Raw genomic sequence first — 23,721 nt, forward strand, 5'->3', positions numbered from 1 at the left:
CTAAGTGTTACTTTTTTTTGTAACACAACTACTAGGCCTAACAACTACGTGTTACTTTAAAACTGTTTTCCTCGTGAATTGTTTTAATATTATTAAAGCTACTACTATAGTAGTATTAAAATAAAGAGCTTTACTCTTTTCACGTCTAGGTTATGTCGTGAGAATGTCGACATAAAATGAAAGAAACAAGTTGACTACATTGTTTGATTAAGCATGCGTCAAAGTCAAATGGCTCAAACCTCTAATAATGTCGATATTATTAGTCCATCAGTCTTTCATATTTCTTAAGTATTATTTTAATAATTTCCAACAAAATCTTTCTTTTTTTCTACGACACCAGTCTTTCTATCAGTTACTTTTGTAGTGTACGCTTAAAAATAGAAATTGAAGAAAATATATTGCAAGAATCATAATAGAGATCTAAATATATTAAAGGAAAATTCTAAAAAAGTTTGACAAGATAATCCAATATATACGAAAATATTAAAAGATCTATTTTTAGTGGTGGGAGTATTAAATATTGGTAATGGATGTTTTGAGACTAAACAGGTTATCAAGGTGAGCTTGCACGTTTGAAAATGAACTAGTTAATTTCGTGACGTCACGTCGCATGTTTACCATATCGACTGTAGCATCTACCAAACATTTCAAACTTTTTTTTCTTTTTTTTTAAACATTAAATCTTAAAATCTACGAAGTCCAAAGTAGCTGCTCACACAAGTCGACCCAATCCACAAGTATATAGATTCAGGGTTTTGACACTAAAATCACGAAACGCACACAACAAGAATTTACATGAGATATACATATACTGTCTCGTACAACCAAGAGCACAGAAAATGACGAATCTTGTTTCCCACGGAACTCTCGAAACCAACTTCTATAATTTTCTTTTCTACAGTAGTTTTACTATTAAACGAAACTGAATTATTGCATTATGAAGTGTGAATATTTTAAATGTGGATCTCAGCTATATGCTAAACTTTTACAGAGAAATAAAAAGTATTGATTTGATTTGAGGGACATTTTCTACCAATAAAAACGATAATATCCACTCACTGCTTTCCCATTTTTTATTTCATTATCAAATTAATTATTTATTTTGACTCAATTTTTTTTTTAATTTCTTTTAACATACATACATGCATGTCAAGGTGATTATTTTTCTGGCCAACGACACAACAAGATAATTTATTGCTTAACTCTTTGAAATGTAAATATATATATACAAGCAAACGATTTTCTTGAAACTTTTTTTGTATTCATTTATAAATCAATACGGAAGTATGAAGAGAACAAAAACCCTTTATTAATTAAAATTTTGAGTTGTGAAATGGTCCACACACCACTCCGAGAATGAGATTGATTCTTGAAGAAAAAACAAAATGACTTTGAATCTTCGGTACACTGCTTAGTTTCACATTACGAAGACTTCTCTAACACCGACGCTACGTTGTCTTGAGAGGGTTAAATCACAATAATCAACTATAGGAAGACGACCCTTTACCTAGTTTATGACGTGACCATTATTTATTTTGTATTTTTGAGCTGTTGAGATTTATGTGGAATATGACAACACAATTAATGAATTTATATCCAAAGTTTTGTATACACAAAGATCAGTGAAGGTAAGACTGGTCATGTAAAAATCCCCTCGTAATTTGAAGATATATGCAATATATACTTTGACTTACACAAATGTCTAATTGTAATACTTGCAATTGCATGCATTTGATCCATTTTAAACGCCTATCTGGGATACTAATATCTTACGAACACACAGAATGAGTATTACGAAGACTTAATGTCATAATGCTCAACCATTCAAACTCGAATCTATATATGCTAGACCAGAAGAATTGCGTATATGAACGCCCAACCAACCTCTGTAAAGAAAGCGGTCGGAAATTATTGTATGGGCCGCACAAAGAATCAATTTGACTTTTCCTTTGTGATATAGTCAATAGTCCTTCTTTAAAAACTTGCTTTATTCTGGTTTAGTTTCAAAGTTGGGTTTTAACGACTTTTCTTCAAAATATCTATATATCTAAAGGACAATAATAACAACAGGTAGCAAATGCACATGACAAGTTCACATATACGACCAAGAAATTCAAAAATCTTGGATTTTTTTTTAAAAAATGCCAAAAGAGTCAAAATTACAATAAGTGCTTATTTATGCACATAGACATTGGTGTAGATCGGTTGATTACATACGTTGAGTGAGACAAGAGAAAAACAAAAGATGCAAAACGAATACTGCATTGAATTTTCAATTGCGCGAGCTACGAAGGAGATAACAAAATAGTCATGAACAAACTAGTATGACGTAAAAAAACTAGTATGACGTATTGACCAGAGAGTCACAAACCACACACGAACCATTTGAAACATGGGTGATCCAAAACCTTCTCTAACCAGGGCGGATTTGAATATAGTCTAATGAAACTTTAGCGTTAGCCTTCAAATTTTTTGGACCTTCAAAATCTGAAAAAAAAAAACAAATTATTAAAGTTCTTAGTAGAAGTTTATAACTATTAAAATCTTAGATTCTGCGTGTTTCTGACTAATCAATATTGGAGAAGCATTTGACTGCTAAAGGCATAAAAAGGACGAGTACTAGTAGTAACCAGTAACCACTATGCACTAACCTATTAAGTAATAACCAAAAATCTGTTCCTATAGTTACTTTTTGATCGTTGTTGCACCTTTTATACGGCATTATGTTGCTCTTCAATCTCGTGATAGTACTCTTTCACAACTAGTGGTGACAGTTTGTTATGTGAGAGAGTTGTTAAAAGGTAAGTCTTGGGTTCGAGTAACGCCAAACACATTAATAACCTACATGGAGGCTCACATGTGAGTGGTTGATAAAGATATTTCTAAAATCAATGTAGTATTTAAGAGTCAATTCAATTCTAAGTGGTTTCAATGCAAAGAGAATACATGTTCATACTTAATCTAAGTGCATTCGGTGTAATGAAGTGATAAGGTTTAACTAGCAAGACTCTAATACAACAAATTAACAAACTTTCAAGCAATGAGATAAAGGAGGAATGATGGGTCTAGGAATTTGATTTCAAATGACTAAGATCCAATCTAAAATGGCAAGGTATCAATCAACATATTTCCTTAAGTCTAGACAACAATCCTAAACAAGTTTTTTATCAAGATAAATGTTCATTTACTCTCATTGATCAAACATCAAATGCATTTGGTTTGTGTCAATCAAGCAATCATTAAGAACATGTCATATAACTATCTAAACTTCTCTAACATCAAATGTCTTTGGTAGAGCAAGCTAAAAGCAAGTTGAGTTGGCTCATACATTTCAGCCAACACCTTCCGGGGCAATGAAATGTCTAGAGTTCTAATCTAAAGAGGTCAACTCTATACTAACATTAAGAACACTCAACAAGCAAAAAAACATATTAATCTAATTCTAAACACTCTAGATCTTCACTTAATCATCCTAATCATCCTAACACATGAATCTAAAATGAGTCTACACACTAATCATCATGATTAACCTTAAACTCATAATAGATTCAAGAGAAAACATGTTAAGAAGATAAGATATACTCAAATTACTCAAGAAATAAAGATTAGATTATTAAAGATTCAAACTTTCTCCAAAGTATCAAATGTATTTTGAAAGGAAAAAAAAAAAATCCCAAAATTATGTCAAAGTATTTATAGAACTTTTTAAATACGAGTGGGCCAGTTCACAAATCTGAAAAGGCCCATAAAATAAGTAAAACTCGACCAACCAGAGTGTGGGAGCAGCTTCGTCATCCCGCTCCAAACACCCGCTCCATGGATCGTGTGAGTCACAACAACCTCCTCAGACCGCTGCACACGACCGCTCCACTACTTAGCTTCGAAGTTGATGCCCGTTGGAGGATGCGAGCGGGTCGGTGATGTCGCAACAGAAGCCCGCTCCAACTCATGCTCATGGTAGGGCGAGAGCACTATCTCGCAACGTGACCTCGCTCTAAGACGCGTCCGGTTTACAGCGACCTACACACCTCGATACCACGAACCGGCTCCAACACTTGAAGACTTCGATTGAGCTTGGATGATCACGCTCTGTGTACAGCGGCTTCACTTGGTCTCAGCGTAGCCTCGCTCCAGCACCCGTTCGGTCTTCAGTTCGTGGTACCAAGTCGTCTTCTTCACGCCACCGTGCTCTGTTCCTCCTCCGTAACCGTCGTCCTCAGCCAAGCTTCGCTTTCTTCGTGGGTCTGTCCCGTCACACGACTCATCTTCTCCGCCGTAAGTCCGCTTCTCTTGTCCACGCCATGGTTGGTCGTCTCTGCCCTCTCCGATGCTCCAATCATCAATCCCGAACGCCTCAGCTCTCCTCCGCCGCACAGTCCCTGGTACAAGCTTCGTCTGGCGTCATCAGTTCATCTCCGTCGTGCTGCTCATCGTCGCCGTCGGGATCGAGCTGGAGAGATCTCCCATGGTGATTTCATAGAATATTACAGAACAGGTCCCTGAACTTCCAGTTCTTGACAAAACGGCCCACGACTTTGTAAACTATAGAAACATATTTTTGATTCAGCCCCAAACATTTTGATTGCACAGACCAGCCCTTTTCATAATTTTTCAATCAGTTCCTCACCTTTTGATTGTTTCCAAATCAGCAAGAAAGTCTTGAATACACAAGAATGACCTCACATTTTGGCTCCAAACTTCCATTTGTGCAATCCAAACCCTTGAATATGCAAATGGACAAATGTATGCAATATATACACCTAAATGCAATTTATAAATGATCATAATAAACTAAATTATGAATCTAAAAACTCATCAAAATCATTAGATATTAGAGGTTAGGGTCGATGTCCTCCAGAGCTGTGAATTTGGGGTCCACGAGACAGGTTGTCACGTTGATCCTGCTCGAGCAGTTCTCTAGACTCTTTTCGCATTAACTTCTCTTGGCTTCGGTCTCTGATGGCAGTTCCCTGATATCCATACAAGTTATTTTATGACAGATTAGTCGGGAATCGCGGAAAAGATAAAATAGTGGATTCAGTTAGGTTTTCTTAAGTTTAATTTTTTTTTTTTTGGCAACCATTTTTCTTAAGTTTCTACAAAGTTTAAACTCACCATTTTATTGCAGCCTTCTTTAAACATTTCAAGGAATCTAGCTACCCAACGATCTGCATTCTCCACCCACTCATTACGAAACGTTTTAAAAGTTTGGATCTGGAAGTTTGCTTAGTAAACCACATCAGCACTTAGAACTGACTCTAAACAAAACGAGATAGCCAGCAAGAACTAGTGATTGGAGATTATTACACTTAGTATGTCATATTCAAACACACGAATCACAGCAAACTCACACACAGTACGTAAGAATAAAAAGAAAAAAAACAGACTCATGATATTAATCTAACAAAGAAAGGTGAGAAAATACAAACCTTTCCCCCTATCTTTCTCTTGTTGTTCTTTAACCTTCTCCTAAAGTTTCTTCAACCTCATATTAACTCTAAGTCTCTCTTCCTGTTGCTCCTGTGAGGTAATATTTTGTTTCTGAGGTAAATCTTGATTTCGCGATGTTGGTAACATATCCTTGATGTTTTAAGTTGTATGCGAACATGATTTTTTGGATGAATCAGAATAAAAAGGCTGTCTTTTTTTTTTCTTCAGTGCACAAACTCACTCCTTGAATGGGATCTTATTTGGCAGATTCCTTGTTGGTCTTGGTACTGGCGTGAACACAGTACTTGTTCCTATTTATATATCCGAGGTAATAAAATGTTTGATTCCTTAACATCGATCTTACTTACTCCCAATATTATAAGTTGTGTCCTTAGCATTCTTTTGATTAACATATTTCGTATGTTTGATGACAGTCTCTCCCTTGTACTTGTGAGAAGTGTCATCATTGCAGCATCCCACTAGAAGGTAAGCGTTTGGAAACCTATTAAGCCAATACCACAGCAATGCACACAGTATAATGAATACATGAAACGAATCTACACCTACAGCAAAAGTCAGTTCACAATAATAAACATAAGCTATTCTATAATTCGAAGAGATTACCGCGAGATTCTACGAACATGACTCAGTAAAACCCGAACAAAGACACTGAAACTTGAAATAGAGTTTGAAGAATATTTTTGAAATTGAACTGAACCGGTTGGTCCGATATCGCACATTTTTCAATTTCCATTAACTATATTAATGTACTGTTAATTAAATATTTGATTATATATATGCCTTTAAATATTTCGGTAATACACTGAAAAAAATAAAAGAAGTTAAAAATCATTTTTAGCAGCATTATTCCAAGCTCAATCATTTCTTATATATTAAAGGAAAAACATTTTGAATTAAATACATTCACATTAGCTCTGACATGTGGCGGCCTGACAAGGCTTTCAGAACAAAGATGGTGACGCGCCAGTGGCGCGTTTATAGAGCTTTTCAAAAAAAATTGTTGTGTTTTGAAACACAGTTTCCTAATTTACGATAAGGGATGTGAGACACAAACTTTTCAAAAGCAAAGCTGACTTTCGAGTTTTTTCATAACGCAATCAAAGCCTGTAATTAATGAAATAGAGCTTCAGGTTGAGATGAAGAAGAGATTTTTATTTGAAGAGGAAAGGCAAGTGCCTTGGACGAAGACATAGAGTTTCAAGGACACGTCTAAAACCGTTAACCCACGTGATCTCTCTCTCTTTCTGTTACGTACATGTTTGTTACAGGCGCATATGAGACAAAGAAAACATTGCTGGTAAAAAGGTAAAAGGCTTAACTCTGGTTTGACATTACAAATAACGGGTTTCTTTTTCAATAAATCTCTGCCTACTCGCTACCTAAAAGAACACATTTACATAAGGACAGAACTTAAAAAATTTCATCGCTAAAATAGAGAGTTACCTCAACAAGATAGTTTTCTGCAACCTCAAGAAATCAGTTCAAGTGTTAACCTCATACGAGAGGCAAGAACTATCTAAAACGTTCAAGAGTCCTGATAGTTTCGTGGAGGCTATTGCTATGAATGCATGTAGGGAGCAGTTCGTATAATGTTTATCAGAGGAGCTGAAGGGGAAAGACTGTCTCGAGTGGTGGATCAAACTACTCTCTGCTCATGGTATTGATAACTACGCAAGAGTTATGTACGTGATGGTGAGAACAAGTGTCCAGTCCGAGAGTATCATTGCTTCTCTGACGCATTACTCTCAAGAATCACTAAAAGGTTTTGTTGATTGAACTGTCATGAGCAGAGGGAGATCGTTGAAGCCATTGTAACTCTTTTGCTGAGTGACGAGAGAGGATCAATCATCCCTCTCAGTTTCCTCCTTGGAATGTTAAAGATCAGAATTACAATTGATATGGAGATCTCTTACATGCATGAGCTAGAACGTAGAATAGGTCAGCAGTTAAAGAGCGCGAGACTTGATGATATGCTTAAACCTTCTATAGGAAGGGAAGAGTCTATTTATGATGTGATTACTGTATGTAGGATACTCACGCTTTCTTGAGAGGGTTGATGAAGAAGATGAAGACAATGGTTATGATATAGACTCCACTGGTCATCACCATGGTTCGTTTCTGAAAGTGGGAAGGATCATGAATGCGTACTTGGCTGAGATCGCACGAGATCCATACCTGAGTCTACAGAAGTTCACAGCCATTATATAGAGGTTACTTGATTATGCACGTATGTAAGCCCCTTTTTTTTTTGAAACACATGTAAACCCTTTCAAATATAATACACATGTTAATTATTTCAATCCAAGTTTTATATGTTTTATTTGAAATTATGGTGTGAGGTTATTTTGTTACGAGTGTTTGATCTGCATGGACCTTTGCAAATAAGCATTCGAGCAATAGATGGCTCCTAAACTTTCACATAGCTGATTTTGGACATAGCTGATTTTGGCAAACACGTGTTCTTTCAAGTTTGCATATAATATTTAGTTTTATAATTTTGTATAAACTCATGTAAGCTATATGGACCTCCATCTCAAAGCTTTATGGACCACTTATTAAAAAAATTATAAGTATATGAGTTCACTAATGTAAGAAATCTGTTTGGAAAGACATTGAAAATTAAATAACCCTTATATATATTTTTACTTAGTTTGACATCCAAATTCAACCCCATGTATAGTTTCCATGTAGCTAAAAATACTTAAATCTTTGTTGTCCTTTACGTTCTTTGGTATTTATGAGGGTGCATATTGAAAGAAACGTGTTCGACCTTTTCTACATTAGTTGGAGAAGTTTCTTTGAAATCCGTCTTTCCATATGTCTATATACAATATATTTTTATTGCATAGATTGTGTTTTTAAAATTTATCATTATTATTATCATAAGACCAATATCAAGAGACCTCTTATTGTATTTCTATTGTATATATGGAAATCTATACTATATAAAAGTTGAGGTTATAAACCATCGAGAGCGTCCACATAGGATTTTAAATCACCAATCGTAGTATGACAAATCATTATTTAAGTTTACTATTTTTAAAAATGCTAATATTACAAAAAATATATATTTCATAATAAAAATATAATTCAATATCAAATAAGATACATTTACAAAAATAAAAACATTATACATATATTGACTTAATATATATATATATATATAATATTAATTTCGAAATTCTACATAAATTAATAAAAATAATAATTAATTTTAAAATGTAATAATTCAAACAATTATAACTTTAACTCATGATTTTCAAAATTTAGGCTATATGCTATCGAAAATATTTATAAATAACATACATTATATATAAGCTAAAAATATAAATCAGTGATAAACAATTCATTATATTTTGATTAGGATTTAAAAAATTTCGCAAAATCATTTAAAATAAAATAGAAATAAATATCAAACAAGGTAAGTTAACAAAAGTAAAACATTATAAATAAATTTATTTAATATATAATATTTCTCAAAATGTAACATTAAAATAAAATACAAAATATGAATTAATATTAAAAATACAAGACTTTCAAACAATTATAAGTATATTAATTTCACTCAGGTTTTCAATATAAGAAATATATAGTATTTCTTGAAATGTAACATTAAAATAAAATACAAAATAATAATTAATATTAAAAATACAAGATTCAAACAATTATAAGTAAATAAGGTAAGACTATAAATCAGTGAGAAACAATTGATTATATTTTGATTAGGATTTAAAAAATTCCATAAAATCATTTAAAATAAAATAGAAACCAATATCAAAAAAGGTAAGTTAACAAAACTAAAAAGTTATAAATAAATTTACTTAGTATATAATATTTCTCAAAATGTAACATTAAAATAAATATAAAATAAGAATTAATATTAAAAATACAAGACTTTCAAACAATTATAAGTAAATTAATTTAACTCATGATTTTCAAAGTTTAGGCTATATACTATTGAAAATACTCAAAATAACATTTACTATATATGAGACTGTAAGTCATTGAGAGTATACACACATGATTAGAGAAAAAAAATCAAAATATAAAAAAAATCATAATTATAGTTTACTATTTTAAAATGTTAAAATTTACAAAATTGATAATACAAAATGGAATTCAACATCAAATAAGGTAAACTATCACATAAAAATTGAGGCTTTAATTTATTGAGACCGGTAGGATTTAAAATAATCAATCGTATTAAGGCAAATAAGCATTTTAATTTGTTATTTTTAAATATGTCAATGTTTCCAAAAAAGGTTTATTTCATAATAAAAAAGAAATCAATATCGAATAAGGCAAACTAACAAAAGTAAAAACATTATACATTCATTAACTTAATATATATGTAATAATAATTAATTTTGAAATTTAACATAAAATAACTAAAAATAATAATTAATTTAAAATGCAATAATTCAAACAATTATAACTATAAATTTAACTCATGATTTTCAAAATTTAGGCTATATGCTATTGAAAATATTCATAAATAACATACATTATATATAAGTTAAGGCTATAAATCAGTGAGAAACAGTTCATTATATTTTGATTACGATTTAAGAAATTCCATTAAATCATTTAAAATAAAATAGAAACCAATATCAAACAAGGTAAGTTAACAAAAGTAAAGTATTATAAATAAATTTACTTAATATATAATATTTCTAAAAATGTAATAAAATACAAAATAAGAATTTGTATTAAAAATGCAAGACTTTCAAACAATTATAAATTGATTAATTTAACTTATAATATACTATATATGAGGCTATAAGTATATGAGGCTATGAGTCATTGAGAGTATACACATAGGATTAGAAAAAAAACAATTAAAATATGAAAAATTATAATTAGTTTACTATTTTTAAAATGTTAAAATTTCCAACAAAATTGATAATACAAAATGGAATTCAACATCAAATAAGGTAAATTATTAAATAAATCATTTAAATTAAATTGATTCATAGATATAATACAATATTTTTTCTTCCAGAACACAAAATAAAAATATACTCTTCAGAATAAAATTTCAAAGTGCATTTTCAAAATAAATTATAAATCAATATCAAATATATTTTCTTTAATAATATCCAATTCGAAAAACCAAACATAATCTTCATGAACAATGAACGCGTCAAGAATAGAGGATTTAAAGTGAATGAACAATAATAGTGAATGAGAAATAGTACAAAGAAAAATGTAAAACATCAGCGACAGGAAGTAGACATACAACGCCGAAGACAAAATCCAATATACAAAAAATGTATCACACCAAAAAATTGGATAGAGTAGAGAATAATTTCAATATAAAAAAATATTTGAAATTTACATTTGCTCTCTCTAAAAGATGTTAAGTAAGAGAACATAGATAGAGAGAAAGAGAACATAGATAGAGAGAGAGAGAATCGCAAGACATAATTTATTTATGAGTTTCAAATTATTTTTTATCAATCAAAAAACTAACGAATTTTTTATCCATAAAAATTTTAAATATTAATCAACATTATTATTTTATGTTTGTACAAATATTTTTTTAGTCAGTTACAATTAAAATCTTCATATAAACTAAACAAATAAGTTATACTGAAATAAATCTAACATGATGTGATCTACAAGATTTTTAAAAACAATTATTATCAAAGCAAACTAAATGATGAATTCTTATAATCATTAGTCTGATTCATCTCATGTAACATATAAAGTTTAAGATGCTCCCTGTTGAGTTATGTTGAAGAAAATATTTAGAGAACAATGTTTACAAGTTAGATAAAAAAAATAAAGAGTCTAAGAAAGCATGTCAAATAAATTAGTTAAGATTTTGAATAAAATTATAAAGATAATGAGCAATAAATTAGCATGAAGGATAACATAAAAGAATGATAGAAAAATAATCAATATGAATTTATCATCAACAAACTAAAAACATACCAATTTACAAACTTATAACATTTAAAAAATCTCAAGATTACAATGATTACGCTATCTAAGACGTTCGTTGTCTTATCACCAGCATTTAGCAACTAGAAATATTTTTTTTATCATATTATATAATAATTTATAAAGGATCTTAAAAATATTCATGGAAACTTCGAAACAAACATATATTATCTATCGTACCAAAATAATATTTTTCATATAAAAAAGTAAATTATGATATATTGTAGTGCATTATACAATCATACAAGCTTAAATACTATACAACTAAATAATTAGATCAAGTAATAGATAAATATTATGCTTTAGGTTCTCTATATTATTAATTCAATAAAATATTATTTAACATTTGTTTAATTCATTATATTTACTTTAAATTTATATTATCTTACAAAGATTAATTAATATTAATTAAAGTTCATCAAAATATTTGTTGCGATTAAATTTTAAATCTAAATATTATACTATTACATATATATATATATATATATATATATGCATAACAATCACACATTAATTATAAAGTTTTTCTGAATATAAAGAAAAATTAGATATTATACAAATAGTTTAATCGCTTATGTTATTCAAATAAAATATGTATAAATTTTTGATAAAAATATTATAATTTATTAACAGTTTATATACATTGAGTAATCTACATAATATTTTAAAATATAATTTAATATTTCAAAAATTATGAATGTGTTTATAACCATAATTATTGCATCTATAAATACAAATAATTAAATAGCTGATAACATGATATAATTATAAATAAAGATAAATAATAAAATCAACAAATCATATTTCAAATAAGAAAATCATATAAATCAATTAAATTGTTATCTTCAAAGTTATTATAAAAACTAAACTAAATTATTAATACAGATTCGCGCTACGCGCGAGTATAAAATCTAGTGATCTAAAAGTTATATGATGTTTGGAGAAGTGTCTACACTTTTGAATATTGTGAAAGATTTTGTGACGAATATTACATATACGACCATCCTAAATTGGCAAACCTTAAATAAACGAATCATAAATATCATTTACTACGATGTACCTATATAATACCATATGATACATGAGTCAAACCTTATTACTTTCCTCACTCTTAAAACATCGGCAACATCTATATTTTTAGCATTCCTCACTGGTTGTTTTCACCCCTGTCTCTAATTTGAAACCATTCAAATCTCTAAGGAAGATCAGTGTTAAGATCATTCGTTTTAGAAGCAGTATTCAGATGTTGGAGGACTAACAACTGAGAGGGGCTTCGTCGACATTAACGTGAATAAATAATGTATACATATGAGATTATAAACGTTTATGCCCATGTTTAATTTATTATATTCTAAGGATTTTTTTTAATCTCATATTAACATGGATTGAAGATTCATGCAAAGGTTAAAAAAAATTGGCCAATCAGTTTGATCCTGAAATTCTATTTGATCATGAAACATACTAAATTGTTGTATATGAATTTCATAACTAGCCTAAACAGACTAAATGGCTGTTCTGGAATTTTATTTGATCCTGAAATTTCTAAAGTACAGTATTTCAAATCAATGTAAGCTTAATTGTATTCTATTTATTTATTTTAAATTATTTGGAGTATTTTGTATAACTTATAGGTTCAATTGTAATGTCTTATATAAATTTTGTAACAGCATCCCAAACACCGCAAATTGCGTCACGGCTGAACGGTTAGAAATTTACGTGAGCACATATAACTAAATATTCACAGCAGATGAAGATTCTAATACTTTTCAAAGTTACAAAAAAAAATATTATTTTTTCATGATTCCTTTCAACATCTCCCAGATTGTAGTGAAATGGTTTGTCTTAATAATTTTTTTTCTTCAACTATTATCTAGATTTGATTTGATTTTTCATGCATTTAAAATTTATAATATGAAGCGATTGGTTCGACATTAAAATTGTCTAAATTCATATAACATGAAACTAACCAAATAATAATAATTTTTGGTTTATAACCGAAAAACATAAACCTAGAGAATTTTAACGGAATAAACCACAATAAATATGGATTAAAAGTGATAGTTATATTTTAGGAGATTAAAAACGAAAAAACCTCATCTGAAACCGAACCGAATCCAGATTGAACAAACCTATGTCTTCTTATATGAAAAATAATGAAATTAATAATCTAATTCCGCGCAAGGGGCGGGTTACTACCTACTACTATAATTTATAAGTTAGAAGCAACCGTGTTTCGTAGATTTATTTAATTGAAATTACATTTTTGTTAATTTATTGATTTCATTTAAATATCGAAATACTGTAACCACTGGTCTCCATCAATAAAAGTCATGTTAATGAATTGAGCAACTTGAGTCTCGTTAAGCTTCTGAACATACTGTGCCCTCTTCGAGATATTAGCCCCTGGACCCGAACAATTATACTCTCCATAAAATATTGTCCTAGACACAAAACATAAACATGTCTCTGATATTGTTATTAATCAACCTCCTTAATATAAACAAAAATATATAGAATTTTTTTTTTGTAGTGTTTGATATGCTTACGCATCTCTAGATGGATCATTGAAGTTGTTCCAGCCTTCAGGCGCGATAACATCGGTCATGAAAGTGGAAACAAAGATGACACGTGAGTAGGGCCTCCATGCACGACCGAGCCACACGTGACCGGTGCCGCCTATTGAGCAGTTGACGAAGGAGAAGCCACTGTTCTCGTCCTTCGAGTTACGGCCCTTTGCAGTCACTGCTCCGTTGATAGACTTTGACCCTGCACTCACTTGGTTCGCCATTGATATTATCTGACAGTCCTACTAGGGAAGAACTAATCTTATAAACTGAACATATATAATCTTTAACTCTCTTAGTGTCCCTTCTAAAATACATGGTGAGAAAGTATATACGCATATATATCATACCTGGTAGAGAGATTTAGCGTTGCCGAAGATGAAATCAATGGAGCCTTGAATGTAGCAATCTTTGAAGTAATGACGACCTCTATCGTCATGAAGAGTGTCTTGGGCTCCGAAGAAACCACATCCTACAAACGCCGCCTCATCTCCCGGTATTCTTATCGCCACCGCCTGAGCGCCTACATCTCCCGGCTTTGGTATTGGTGCCACGTTCTGTCACCAAATATATATCACATCACCAAAAATTATTGATTAGCCTTTTTACTAATAGGCTATTGTTTAGGGAGGTCTATTCCGGTTTGATAACCGTATCCACAAAAAGTGATAAAAAATCAAAGATATTAACCGAAATCAGTTTCATAATTTACACATGCGGACAAATCATCAACCGAACATAGCTCTCGGATTAATATCTTTGATTCTAGTTATTTAATTGAATTATGTTAATTAGTTCAAAAAAATTAATTACCATGAAACTAATGTTTTTTGCGAGGAACTGAGAACCAAAGACTTGGACCGAGGCACGATAAAAAGTGCCATTAGCCGAGTAGGCCGTATCGTTCCACGCTATGGCTGTGGTTTCGAACCCTTGTCTTTGCAACGTTATGTTTGGTTTAGTCTTCGGGATCACCACTTTTTCACTGCCACACAATAATATGTAATTATTTACTTTATGTATACATATTTTTATTGTTACAAAAAATGATTAGATATTTAAAAAAAAACCTTAATAATTAAATATGGTTGTTATAACACTGAGCTGGCAAAAAATATGGGTACTAGTACATGCCGGAATTTATCCAAATGACGTTCCTTCTCTGACTAAAGTTTCCGACTGCGTCCACGGCTGATTGCACCGTTGTGAAATTGCAGCAACCGTTCTTATCCACACAGAGATAGGATGTTGTGTCGGTGTCCGGTGGAGGTAAATTTTTGGGAAAATCGTCGCATATTGAAATTTTCTTTTTACTATGAGATGGTTTGCGGCGGTGGTGATGATTAGGCCTGGGCATTTCGGGTATCGGTTCGGTTCGGTTCGGGTATTTCGGGTTTCAGGTAGTTCGGATAGTGGCTAGAGGATCCATTTAGTACTTGACCTATTTTCGGTTCGGTTCGGTTCGGATAGTTCCGGGTTCGGTTCGGTTCGGATAGTAAATGTAGGAACCGGAAAATATCCGGAAAAAGTTCGGTTCTCATTTGGATCCGGTTCGGGTTCGGATAGTTCGGGTAGTTCGGATAATTTGGATAAAATATTGGTTATTTAAGGTAAAATGTCAAATAATTAGAATGATTTAGATTAAAAAATTGGATATTTCGGATTACTTTGGATATTTTGGATAAAACTATCCGGATAGTTTCGGATACTTTCGAGTAGTTTGGATACTTTATAATAATTTAGTTATCCTCAACTATTTTCAAATACTTTTAATAGAATTTTAAATTAAAAAATATATTTAGTGATGTTATATGTATATATAATTAATATTTTTATATATTCGGGTACCCGTTCGGTTCTCGGTTCGGTTCCGGTTCGGTTCGGTTATTTCGGATATAAAAATATAGGAACCATTTGGGTATTTGAGGATATTGGTCCGGTTCCGGTTTCGGGTATTTCGGTTCGGTTCCGGTTCGGTTCTTCGGTTCCGGTTATTTTGCCCAGGCCTAGTGATGATGATGGTGGTGGCTGCAAACGGATGTTATAGCTGAATATGATATTGCTTTAATACCATATAAAATATCGAAGGGATTGTGTATAAAGACTCTAGGAGGTGTGCTAAAGAGAGTTTGGGATGCTAAAATGGCTATAATGGCAATGACTATAGATAAAGTTAATAGAATGTACCGAGATTTCATTTTTTTTGGCATAAATGATATTTGGAAAACAAAAAAAAAATTGGAACTTTTTTGGTTTATTTGTTGGTTGTGTCTACGGTTCTGAGAGGGAAATGGTAAAAGGAATTCAATGAATAGAAGAATGCAAAAATAGACACTTATGTATACTAACAAAAGGGAGCACATGAAATTGCATGAAGTGTAAGGATTTGTTGGAATGCCTTGCAAATTACCGTTTTCTGATCTTTGCTTACATAAATTATTATCTATCTCAGTCGACCTACCAAAGTCTCATAACTTCTACAAGAAAACTAGAATATATATATATTATGTACCCATCATTTTACTTTGAATTATATTTTGAAGATTTTATTGTCGATGTTATAAGGTACTACTCTCAAATGTAACGTGATTATACTATATATGTATAGAATGTATAGAAAACTAGAATATATATATATATATATATTATGTACCCATCATTTTACTTTGAATTATATTTTGAAGATTTTATTGTCGATGTTATAAGGTACTACTCTCAAATGTAACGTGATTATACTATATATGTATAGAAAATGAAATTTATTTATCTGTTTGTGATTATCATTTATGATGGATTTACTTCTGTTAATTCGGCTTCAAATTGTTGCTATATTAGTTCACATAAACTTCAAACCTAGATATGCACACATTCAACAAACTTCATTTTTTGGAAGTTGGGTACACGTTTAAATCCATTGATTGATGTTTGACTATATATATTCTTGAACTTTATGATAACTAGGATAAAGTTGTATTACTACTAATCGTTGACAAAAAAAGAGTAATACTTCGTCCGTTCCTAAAAGATCCATGTTTTAGAATTTTCACATTTTTTAATAAAACATATTAAAATTTAGCTATAGTTTTTTGTAATTTTATATTTCATATATTTTTAAACCAGTAAGATTTTAAAAAATGCAATTAATGTTCTTGAAATTCACAATTTATCATTATTAGTTGACAAAAATTGCATTGAAAATATAAAATATGTATCTTTTTGAAACAAAAATTTTCTTTAGAATATAAATATTTTAGGAACGGAGGGAGTACTACTAACTTTAACTCCAAATCTTTAAGTTTTATGGTTGTTGTTTGACAGATAACACTAGAATTTTTTTATTGATGTATTATAAACTTTGTTGATGTTCCCTCTGTTTGGTTCTTCATATTGATATGGGCCTTTCCAGCAGTCGTTTTCAGCCACCATATCTCATATGTTCTTGCCAATTGACTCATATAACCTCTTCCCAAATTTTTTTGAAAAAATTCTCATGATGGTTTTCAAGCTAAAAATACAAAAAAAAAAGCAATAACAACAAAAATCTTGGTTTAGAATGATACTAATTAAGTTCCCTAATTATTAACCATGAAAGCATATAAGTTTATTGAATCAACGCTCAAACCGGGAAAACCAAGAGAGAGGGCATAACAGGAATTTAAGACGATAGATCCGCCGGGGTTGCCTTTCAAAATACAAAGAGTTGATGTCCTGTCCACTTTATAAACACAAAGACTTCTCTTCGTCTTCCATTGACATCTCTTCACGTTCTTCTTCTACTCATGCATTTGTGAGAAATATCAAAGATAAAATCCAAAAAGTAAAAAGAGAGAAGAAAACAGATTCAGCAGTTTAAACGTTCAAGTAAGCATCTCCCATCCACCACTGTTTCATCATTTTTTTTCTTTGGTTATTGTATCTTTGATTTGATATTTTCTTTCTCTAGCCTTGATTGATCCCTAGTTATTGATATACCTTTATTTATATTTTCTTAGAAGAATTAGCTTTACGATGTTATGATGTATGCTTCGTTTCTCTCATTCTCTTGAAGTGATTTTTTATTTCTTTTTTGGAATTGTGATCGGCTCAAGTCGTCTCTCTGTTTTAGATTTACTTGAAACTTAATATCTGAAAGCGATCGCTATGATTCGGCTTTGGATTAAAATCAACCAATGGATCGATCATTTCTTCTACTAGTAACGTTCAAGAGATGTATGTCTCAATAGAAAGACAGCGTCTAGAAAACTAGGTTAATGATTACAGTTTCTTAATTCCCTCGAATATTCTTTGGTTATCTAATCTCAAACCCGGTTTAGCCTGATTTAATGCATATATCAAAACTTTGATGAGACGTTGCAGTATCTTCTACGCAACTGTAACCTTTGATCATTTTTGTTGTGTAACCAAAATTGACAGAATTTCTCACAAATTGTAATACTCTTGAATCAGATTTTTTTTTCCAAATAATAATATTTTTAAGAGTTAGTTTTGGAACAATTCGTCTTTCTTCTTTTTCTTGTTAAACTAATATACTTGTGTCATCACTCTGCATCTGGTCGCTATTGCTTACGATTTTTCTTATTATTAGTTTTTATTGTCAATGGTTTTCTGATTATTTATTTTAGTTTAACTTAATAAAAAATTTCAAATTCTATTAGTCTTCAACTATTATTAACTTTAATACTAAAATTTTGGCGTCTTTTCTTTTGAAATTCATTTTCCTATCTTACTATTTAACACTTTCATATCTAAAATATTACTCCCTCCGTTTCATATTAAGTGTCGTTCTAGAAAAAATTTTCGTTACAAAATAAGTGTCGTTTTCGACTTTCAATGCAAAATTTATGAATTTTATTTAACAATTTATTTTTCTATTAGTTGAAATATAGTTAAGTGTATAGGTAATTGTGTTTTTATACAGAAAATATACAAAATTAATTGTTTTCTTAATATGTGTGCACAAACTCAACGTGACACTTAAAATGAAACAGAAGGAGTATACTCTCTCCGTTTTATTAAGATAGATTTTTTAGAAAAGAAAAATTGTTTCACAAAGATAGAAGTTTTGTGTTTTCATAAAAAAATTGTAAATTTTAATAAAATTAATTGATTTTATTGAATTACTATTGATTAAAAGTTATTAAAATTTGAAAATTACAAAAAAATGATATATTTATTATAGTGATTTAATATGTTTTTTTTAATATGTGTGAAAACACTAGAAAATCTATCTTCGTGAAACGGAGATAGTATAATTCAACCACATTTTATTTTAAGCAAAATTTCAAAAAGAGAAATCTACTAGTAGTATGGTGGCCATTTAATGTCTTTAATTTATTGGGTAGTAGACTTTATCGATTGACACCCTGAGCACAACTTATTCCGTGCAAATGCATAAAGTATTCAGTTGCTATTCTTTCTTTATTGATTGATAAAAGCCGTTGTTGTTGTTAACTTGTTATCCTTTGTCAGACGACACAGAATGACAGAACAATAATCACTTAGTTGAATATGTTTATGCTTAATGGTTTGATCATAAATCCTCAAACTAATCAAAATAAAACGCTAGTTAATCATTGTGTTTGGTCACATTGTAATTTGTATGATCATAAGGTCTTAATTTAGGTTAAATTCCTTGTGATACTCATATACATAGGGGCGTTGACCCTTATTTAGAGATCTGTCAAGCCTTGTCATTTTTTTGCAATATTCTTCTACAATATTTTAAAGAATGATGGTGGCAATAATAAATCTACCACATAGAATTGAATTTCTTTTTGATAATGGAATGGAACATTAAATGATGTATGCCTCTCGCCGGTCACAAAGAGATGATATTAAAATCTGTTATTCTTTATCTTATTTGTAAGACTTTTGGTTTCTCTTTCTTACAAGTTATGACTTTCTTTTTGCCGATAAACGAAACTTTTGCGGTTGGAATGTTCAACTGAACTTGATCACCTATCTTGTTGATACAAGAAACAAAACTCTAAAAAATATTGCTTAATATTGACATTGACGTTTGACATCTCGTTCATGTATACAAAATATACCATCTCAAAGCCCTAATTTTCCTTGGTTGCAGAATAAAAGGTTATAGAAAATTTCTTGATGGACCAAGAAACAAAAGTTAGTTCTGAGGTTCCTGTAGTGAAAGGAGCACCCGAGGATCTAAAGACGGTCGATGTTTCTGTTAAGGTATAATGATCTGTTTTCTCATAATATTTGTGAGTTTTTTCTTCCCTTGTAACTCTAGCTCGAATGTTTCTTTTTGTTTTGCATTGAACATTTTCTTGAAAGTCTCAAAGATTCAAGTAGAAGTTCACTCCTAACCAAAACTCTAGGAGAATTGTTTCTTATATTATCCAATTTAAGTAGGATTAAATGAAGATTTTAGTTCTATCAAACCTATCAATTTTTTTTGTGTTAGTTCTTGTATGAGAGTAAGTATTGTGACGGTTTATTACAGGAGGTGAACAGAGAAATCACAAAGGAAGATAAAGCTATGCAGCAAGAAGAAGAGGATACTACATTTGATGGTGGATTCGTTAAAGTTGAGAAAGAAGGAACTAACACTAAGGGTGATGAGAAAGAAGAGAAGCAAGTTCCACTCACTATAAGCTCAAGCAGTTCACAAAGAGAACTAGAGAAGAAGGAGAAAGCTTCTGAGTCTCGGTTGGAACCAGAGCCATTGCCTCTGAAAGTCTCTGAACAGGAAAGCATTAATCTGAAGCTAAGGGAAGAACTCAAAGAGAAGGAGATGCTCGTTGCCTTATCTAAAGACCAAGAAGGAAAAATCAAAACTGCTAACGAGAAGTTGACCAAAGTGTTGCAAGAGAAAGAGATTCTTGAAACATCTGTAGCAGAGATCACTCTTATTGCAACTAAAAGAAAAGAGACCTGCGATGAACTTGAAGAGAAACTGAAGGTTTCGGATGAAAAATTCTCCAAAACAAATGCTCTTCTATCTCAAGCTTTGTCCAACAACTCTGACCTTGAACAGAAGCTGAAAGCTATGGAAGCATTATCTTCTGAAGTTTCTCAACTAAAATCTGCTTTGATAGTGGCTGAAGAGGAGGGAAAAGATTCAGCGAGAAAGATGCAGGAGTACCAAGAAAAGGTAACTAAACTTGAATCATCTCTGAACCAATCGTCAGCGAGGATCTCAGAGCTTGAAGAAGATCTGAGGACAGCTTTGCAGAAAGGGGCAGATCATGAAGATCTTGGAAAGGTGAGTACTCAGCGCTGCCTTGAGCTTCAAGGTTTGCTTCAAACATCAAAGTCAAAGCTAGAAGAAAAACTAAAAGACCTGGAAGCAGCCCAAGTGAAAAACTTTAGCCTTGAAGCTGCTCTCAGTGTAGCAATGGGAGAGAAGAAAGCGTTGGAGGAAACAGTGAATGGATATAAAGTGAAAACAACCGAGTCTGAAGAGATACTTGAGAAGCAAGCAAGAGAAATAGATGAAGCTAAAACAAGAAGCAGAGAGATTGAAGCTTTGAATAAACACTCAGAACTTAGTATCCAAAAGGCAATGGAGGAGCTCAGAAGCAGAGATACAGAAGTGAAAGATCTCAAGGAGAGAGTAAGATTGTATGAAGAGAAGTTGGCTGAAGCATCTGCTCACTCGTTTTCTTTGAAACAAGATCTTGATCAGTCTTCCTTGGAGAACGAGCTACTAGCAGATACAAACAACCAGCTCAAGATCAAGATTCAAGAAATAAATGAAGAGAAGGAAACAGCAACAAGACGGAGTGAAGAAGCAGCCAAAAGGTTTGAACAGAGAGACATAGAAGCTAAAGACATGGTTGCAAAGTTGAAAGCCCAAGAAGACCTGTTCAAGGAACATAAAAGGGAGATTCAGAAAGCATCTGAAGTTGCTAATACTAGAAAAATGAAGCTTGAAGAGTCTCTGTTGAAGCTCAAGACTTCTGAAGATACAATCAAAGAGCTTGAGAAAGAAAATGGATCTTTGGCTGAGGTGAACTTAAAGCTGAACCAGGAGCTAGCCAATCATGGGTCAGAGACCAGTGATTTTCAGACAATGTTCACTGCTTTAGAAGCTGAGAAAGACCAAACAGCAAAAGAGCTTCATGCTTCAAAGGCAGCCATTAAAGAATTAAGAAACAAGCTTGCTTCTGAAAGAGAAAGATTAAGATCAAAGGTATCAGACAATCTCATAATCTTAAGTATTAATAAAAACCATCTCATTATATAATTGACATTCTTTTCTGTTGTAGATGGCTTCCCTTGCAGAAGAGAATAACCAAGTCAATGAGATATATCAAAGCACAAAGAGTGAGCTTGTCAAGCTTCAAGAACAACTCGAAGTAGAGAAGTCTAAAGTTGATACTATGGTATCTGAAATCAAGAAGCTCAGTGCTTTGGCTGCTGAGAAGTCAGTGTTGGAGACTAACTTTGGAGAAGTAGAAAAACGATTGAAAAATTCTGAAGCTAAGTTGAAAGAAGAGGTAACAATAGTTATGTGCTATTGGATGAGTACTTACTTATACACTAGCTTGATGATGTTTCTTGTTTTTTTTCACACCAGGTCGAAAAGGTTGCAGAACTGACCTCAAAATTGCATGAACATGAAGTTAAGACGAGTGACAGAGACTTGGAGGACAAGAAAGCAACTCAGCTTTATAAAGAGCTTCAAGCATCTCACACAGTCATCTCTAAGGAGGTTACTGAATTTTATTTTTTATTTTTTTTGCTTCTTGTTACTTCAGAACTAACTTTTTCACATAAGTTGTCTTGTTTTTGATTTGTGATGGAGACAGAAAGAAGCAGTTTCTCAGAAGCATTCGGAGTTGGAAGCTACTCTAAAGAAATCACAAGAAGAGCTTGAAGCTAAGACAAGTAAGATCGTTCACCTAGAATCATTGGCCAAAGATCTTGAACAGAAAGTGCAGCTTGCTGATGCTAAGTCTAAGGTCAGTCATCATATAAACAAAACCGCATTTCCATTATAACTGTTTCTTTAGTATACGAATACTTTGTTTATGTAGAAAACAAACTTTGCAGGAAACTGAGACTATGGGAAAAGGAGAAGTACAAGTTAAATCTCGAGGCATTAATTTATCAGGAAACGTTACAACAACTAAGAAAGCTGAAACGTCTCATCTCATGACATTGAAGATCGTTCTTGGAGTGGCTATCTTGTCTGTCATTATAGGTATCGTTCTTGGGAAAAACTATTGAAGTTCTTCAACGGTGTGATTGTCTTTTACCGTCCTTTTCTATTTGTTTGGCCAAGCAAGACCAAATGTTGTGTTATAACACAAGAATCTGATCGACTGTTTAGATGGTTCATCGACATTCTTAGATAAACCATCTAAGTTGTGTGCTAACAGCAATGAAAATAAATTTACTTTGAATATTTTCATTGGTAAAAACATCTAAAAATATTTTTGCATATTAGAACCAATTTTATTATACATTAAATTTTCAAAATTCGTTTATGAGAAGGGGCAGTTAAACTTCTCTTATGTATCTAAAAAATTATTTTCCTTTTCTCTTTTCCTTTTTATCACTTGTACTTTTTATGAGAAGGGCCAGTTAAAGTTCACATATGTAAATAAATTTCCTTTGAATATTTTCATTGGTAAAAACATAAAAAAAATATTTAAAAATCTTAATTTTTTAAAAAAAGTTTATCACTACAATAAATTTCCTTTTCTCTTTTGATTTTTATTACTTTTACTTGTTTTAATTATGAGATATTCCATTAATGACTAAATCAATTAACATTAAATTGTCTAAC

At 31.4% G+C, this 23,721-nt stretch overlaps 2 protein-coding genes and 1 pseudogene across 2 annotated transcripts; 2 read left to right on the forward strand and 1 right to left on the reverse strand.

Annotated features, from left to right (window-relative positions):
- The first annotated feature begins 3,889 nt into the window (after nt 1–3,889).
- On the forward strand, nt 3,890–7,686 carry LOC125586861 (annotated as a pseudogene).
- Nucleotides 7,687–13,657: 5,971 nt separating this feature from the next.
- Nucleotides 13,658–16,450, reverse strand: LOC106395198 (probable pectinesterase 8). The gene is made up of 6 exons (XM_048757791.1): nt 15,969–16,450; nt 15,086–15,313; nt 14,775–14,946; nt 14,312–14,518; nt 13,944–14,203; nt 13,658–13,838 (listed from the first exon to the last, which is right to left on the reverse strand). Exons 1-6 carry the CDS (start codon nt 16,322–16,324, stop codon nt 13,682–13,684), a joined length of 1,380 nt encoding a protein of 459 aa, XP_048613748.1. The 5' UTR covers nt 16,325–16,450; the 3' UTR covers nt 13,658–13,681.
- Nucleotides 16,451–17,585: 1,135 nt separating this feature from the next.
- LOC106391148 (myosin-6) lies at nt 17,586–23,337 on the forward strand. Its single transcript, XM_013831734.3, has 7 exons — nt 17,586–17,822; nt 20,044–20,156; nt 20,428–22,119; nt 22,196–22,426; nt 22,507–22,641; nt 22,739–22,891; nt 22,983–23,337. The coding sequence occupies exons 2-7, from the start codon at nt 20,070–20,072 to the stop codon at nt 23,157–23,159; spliced, it is 2,475 nt and encodes an 824-aa protein (XP_013687188.2). The 5' UTR covers nt 17,586–17,822; nt 20,044–20,069; the 3' UTR covers nt 23,160–23,337.
- The last annotated feature ends 384 nt before the right edge of the window (nt 23,338–23,721 follow it).

This window comes from Brassica napus, chromosome C5 (assembly GCF_020379485.1).
Source record: "Brassica napus cultivar Da-Ae chromosome C5, Da-Ae, whole genome shotgun sequence".
NCBI classification, from domain to species: domain Eukaryota; kingdom Viridiplantae; phylum Streptophyta; class Magnoliopsida; order Brassicales; family Brassicaceae; genus Brassica; species Brassica napus.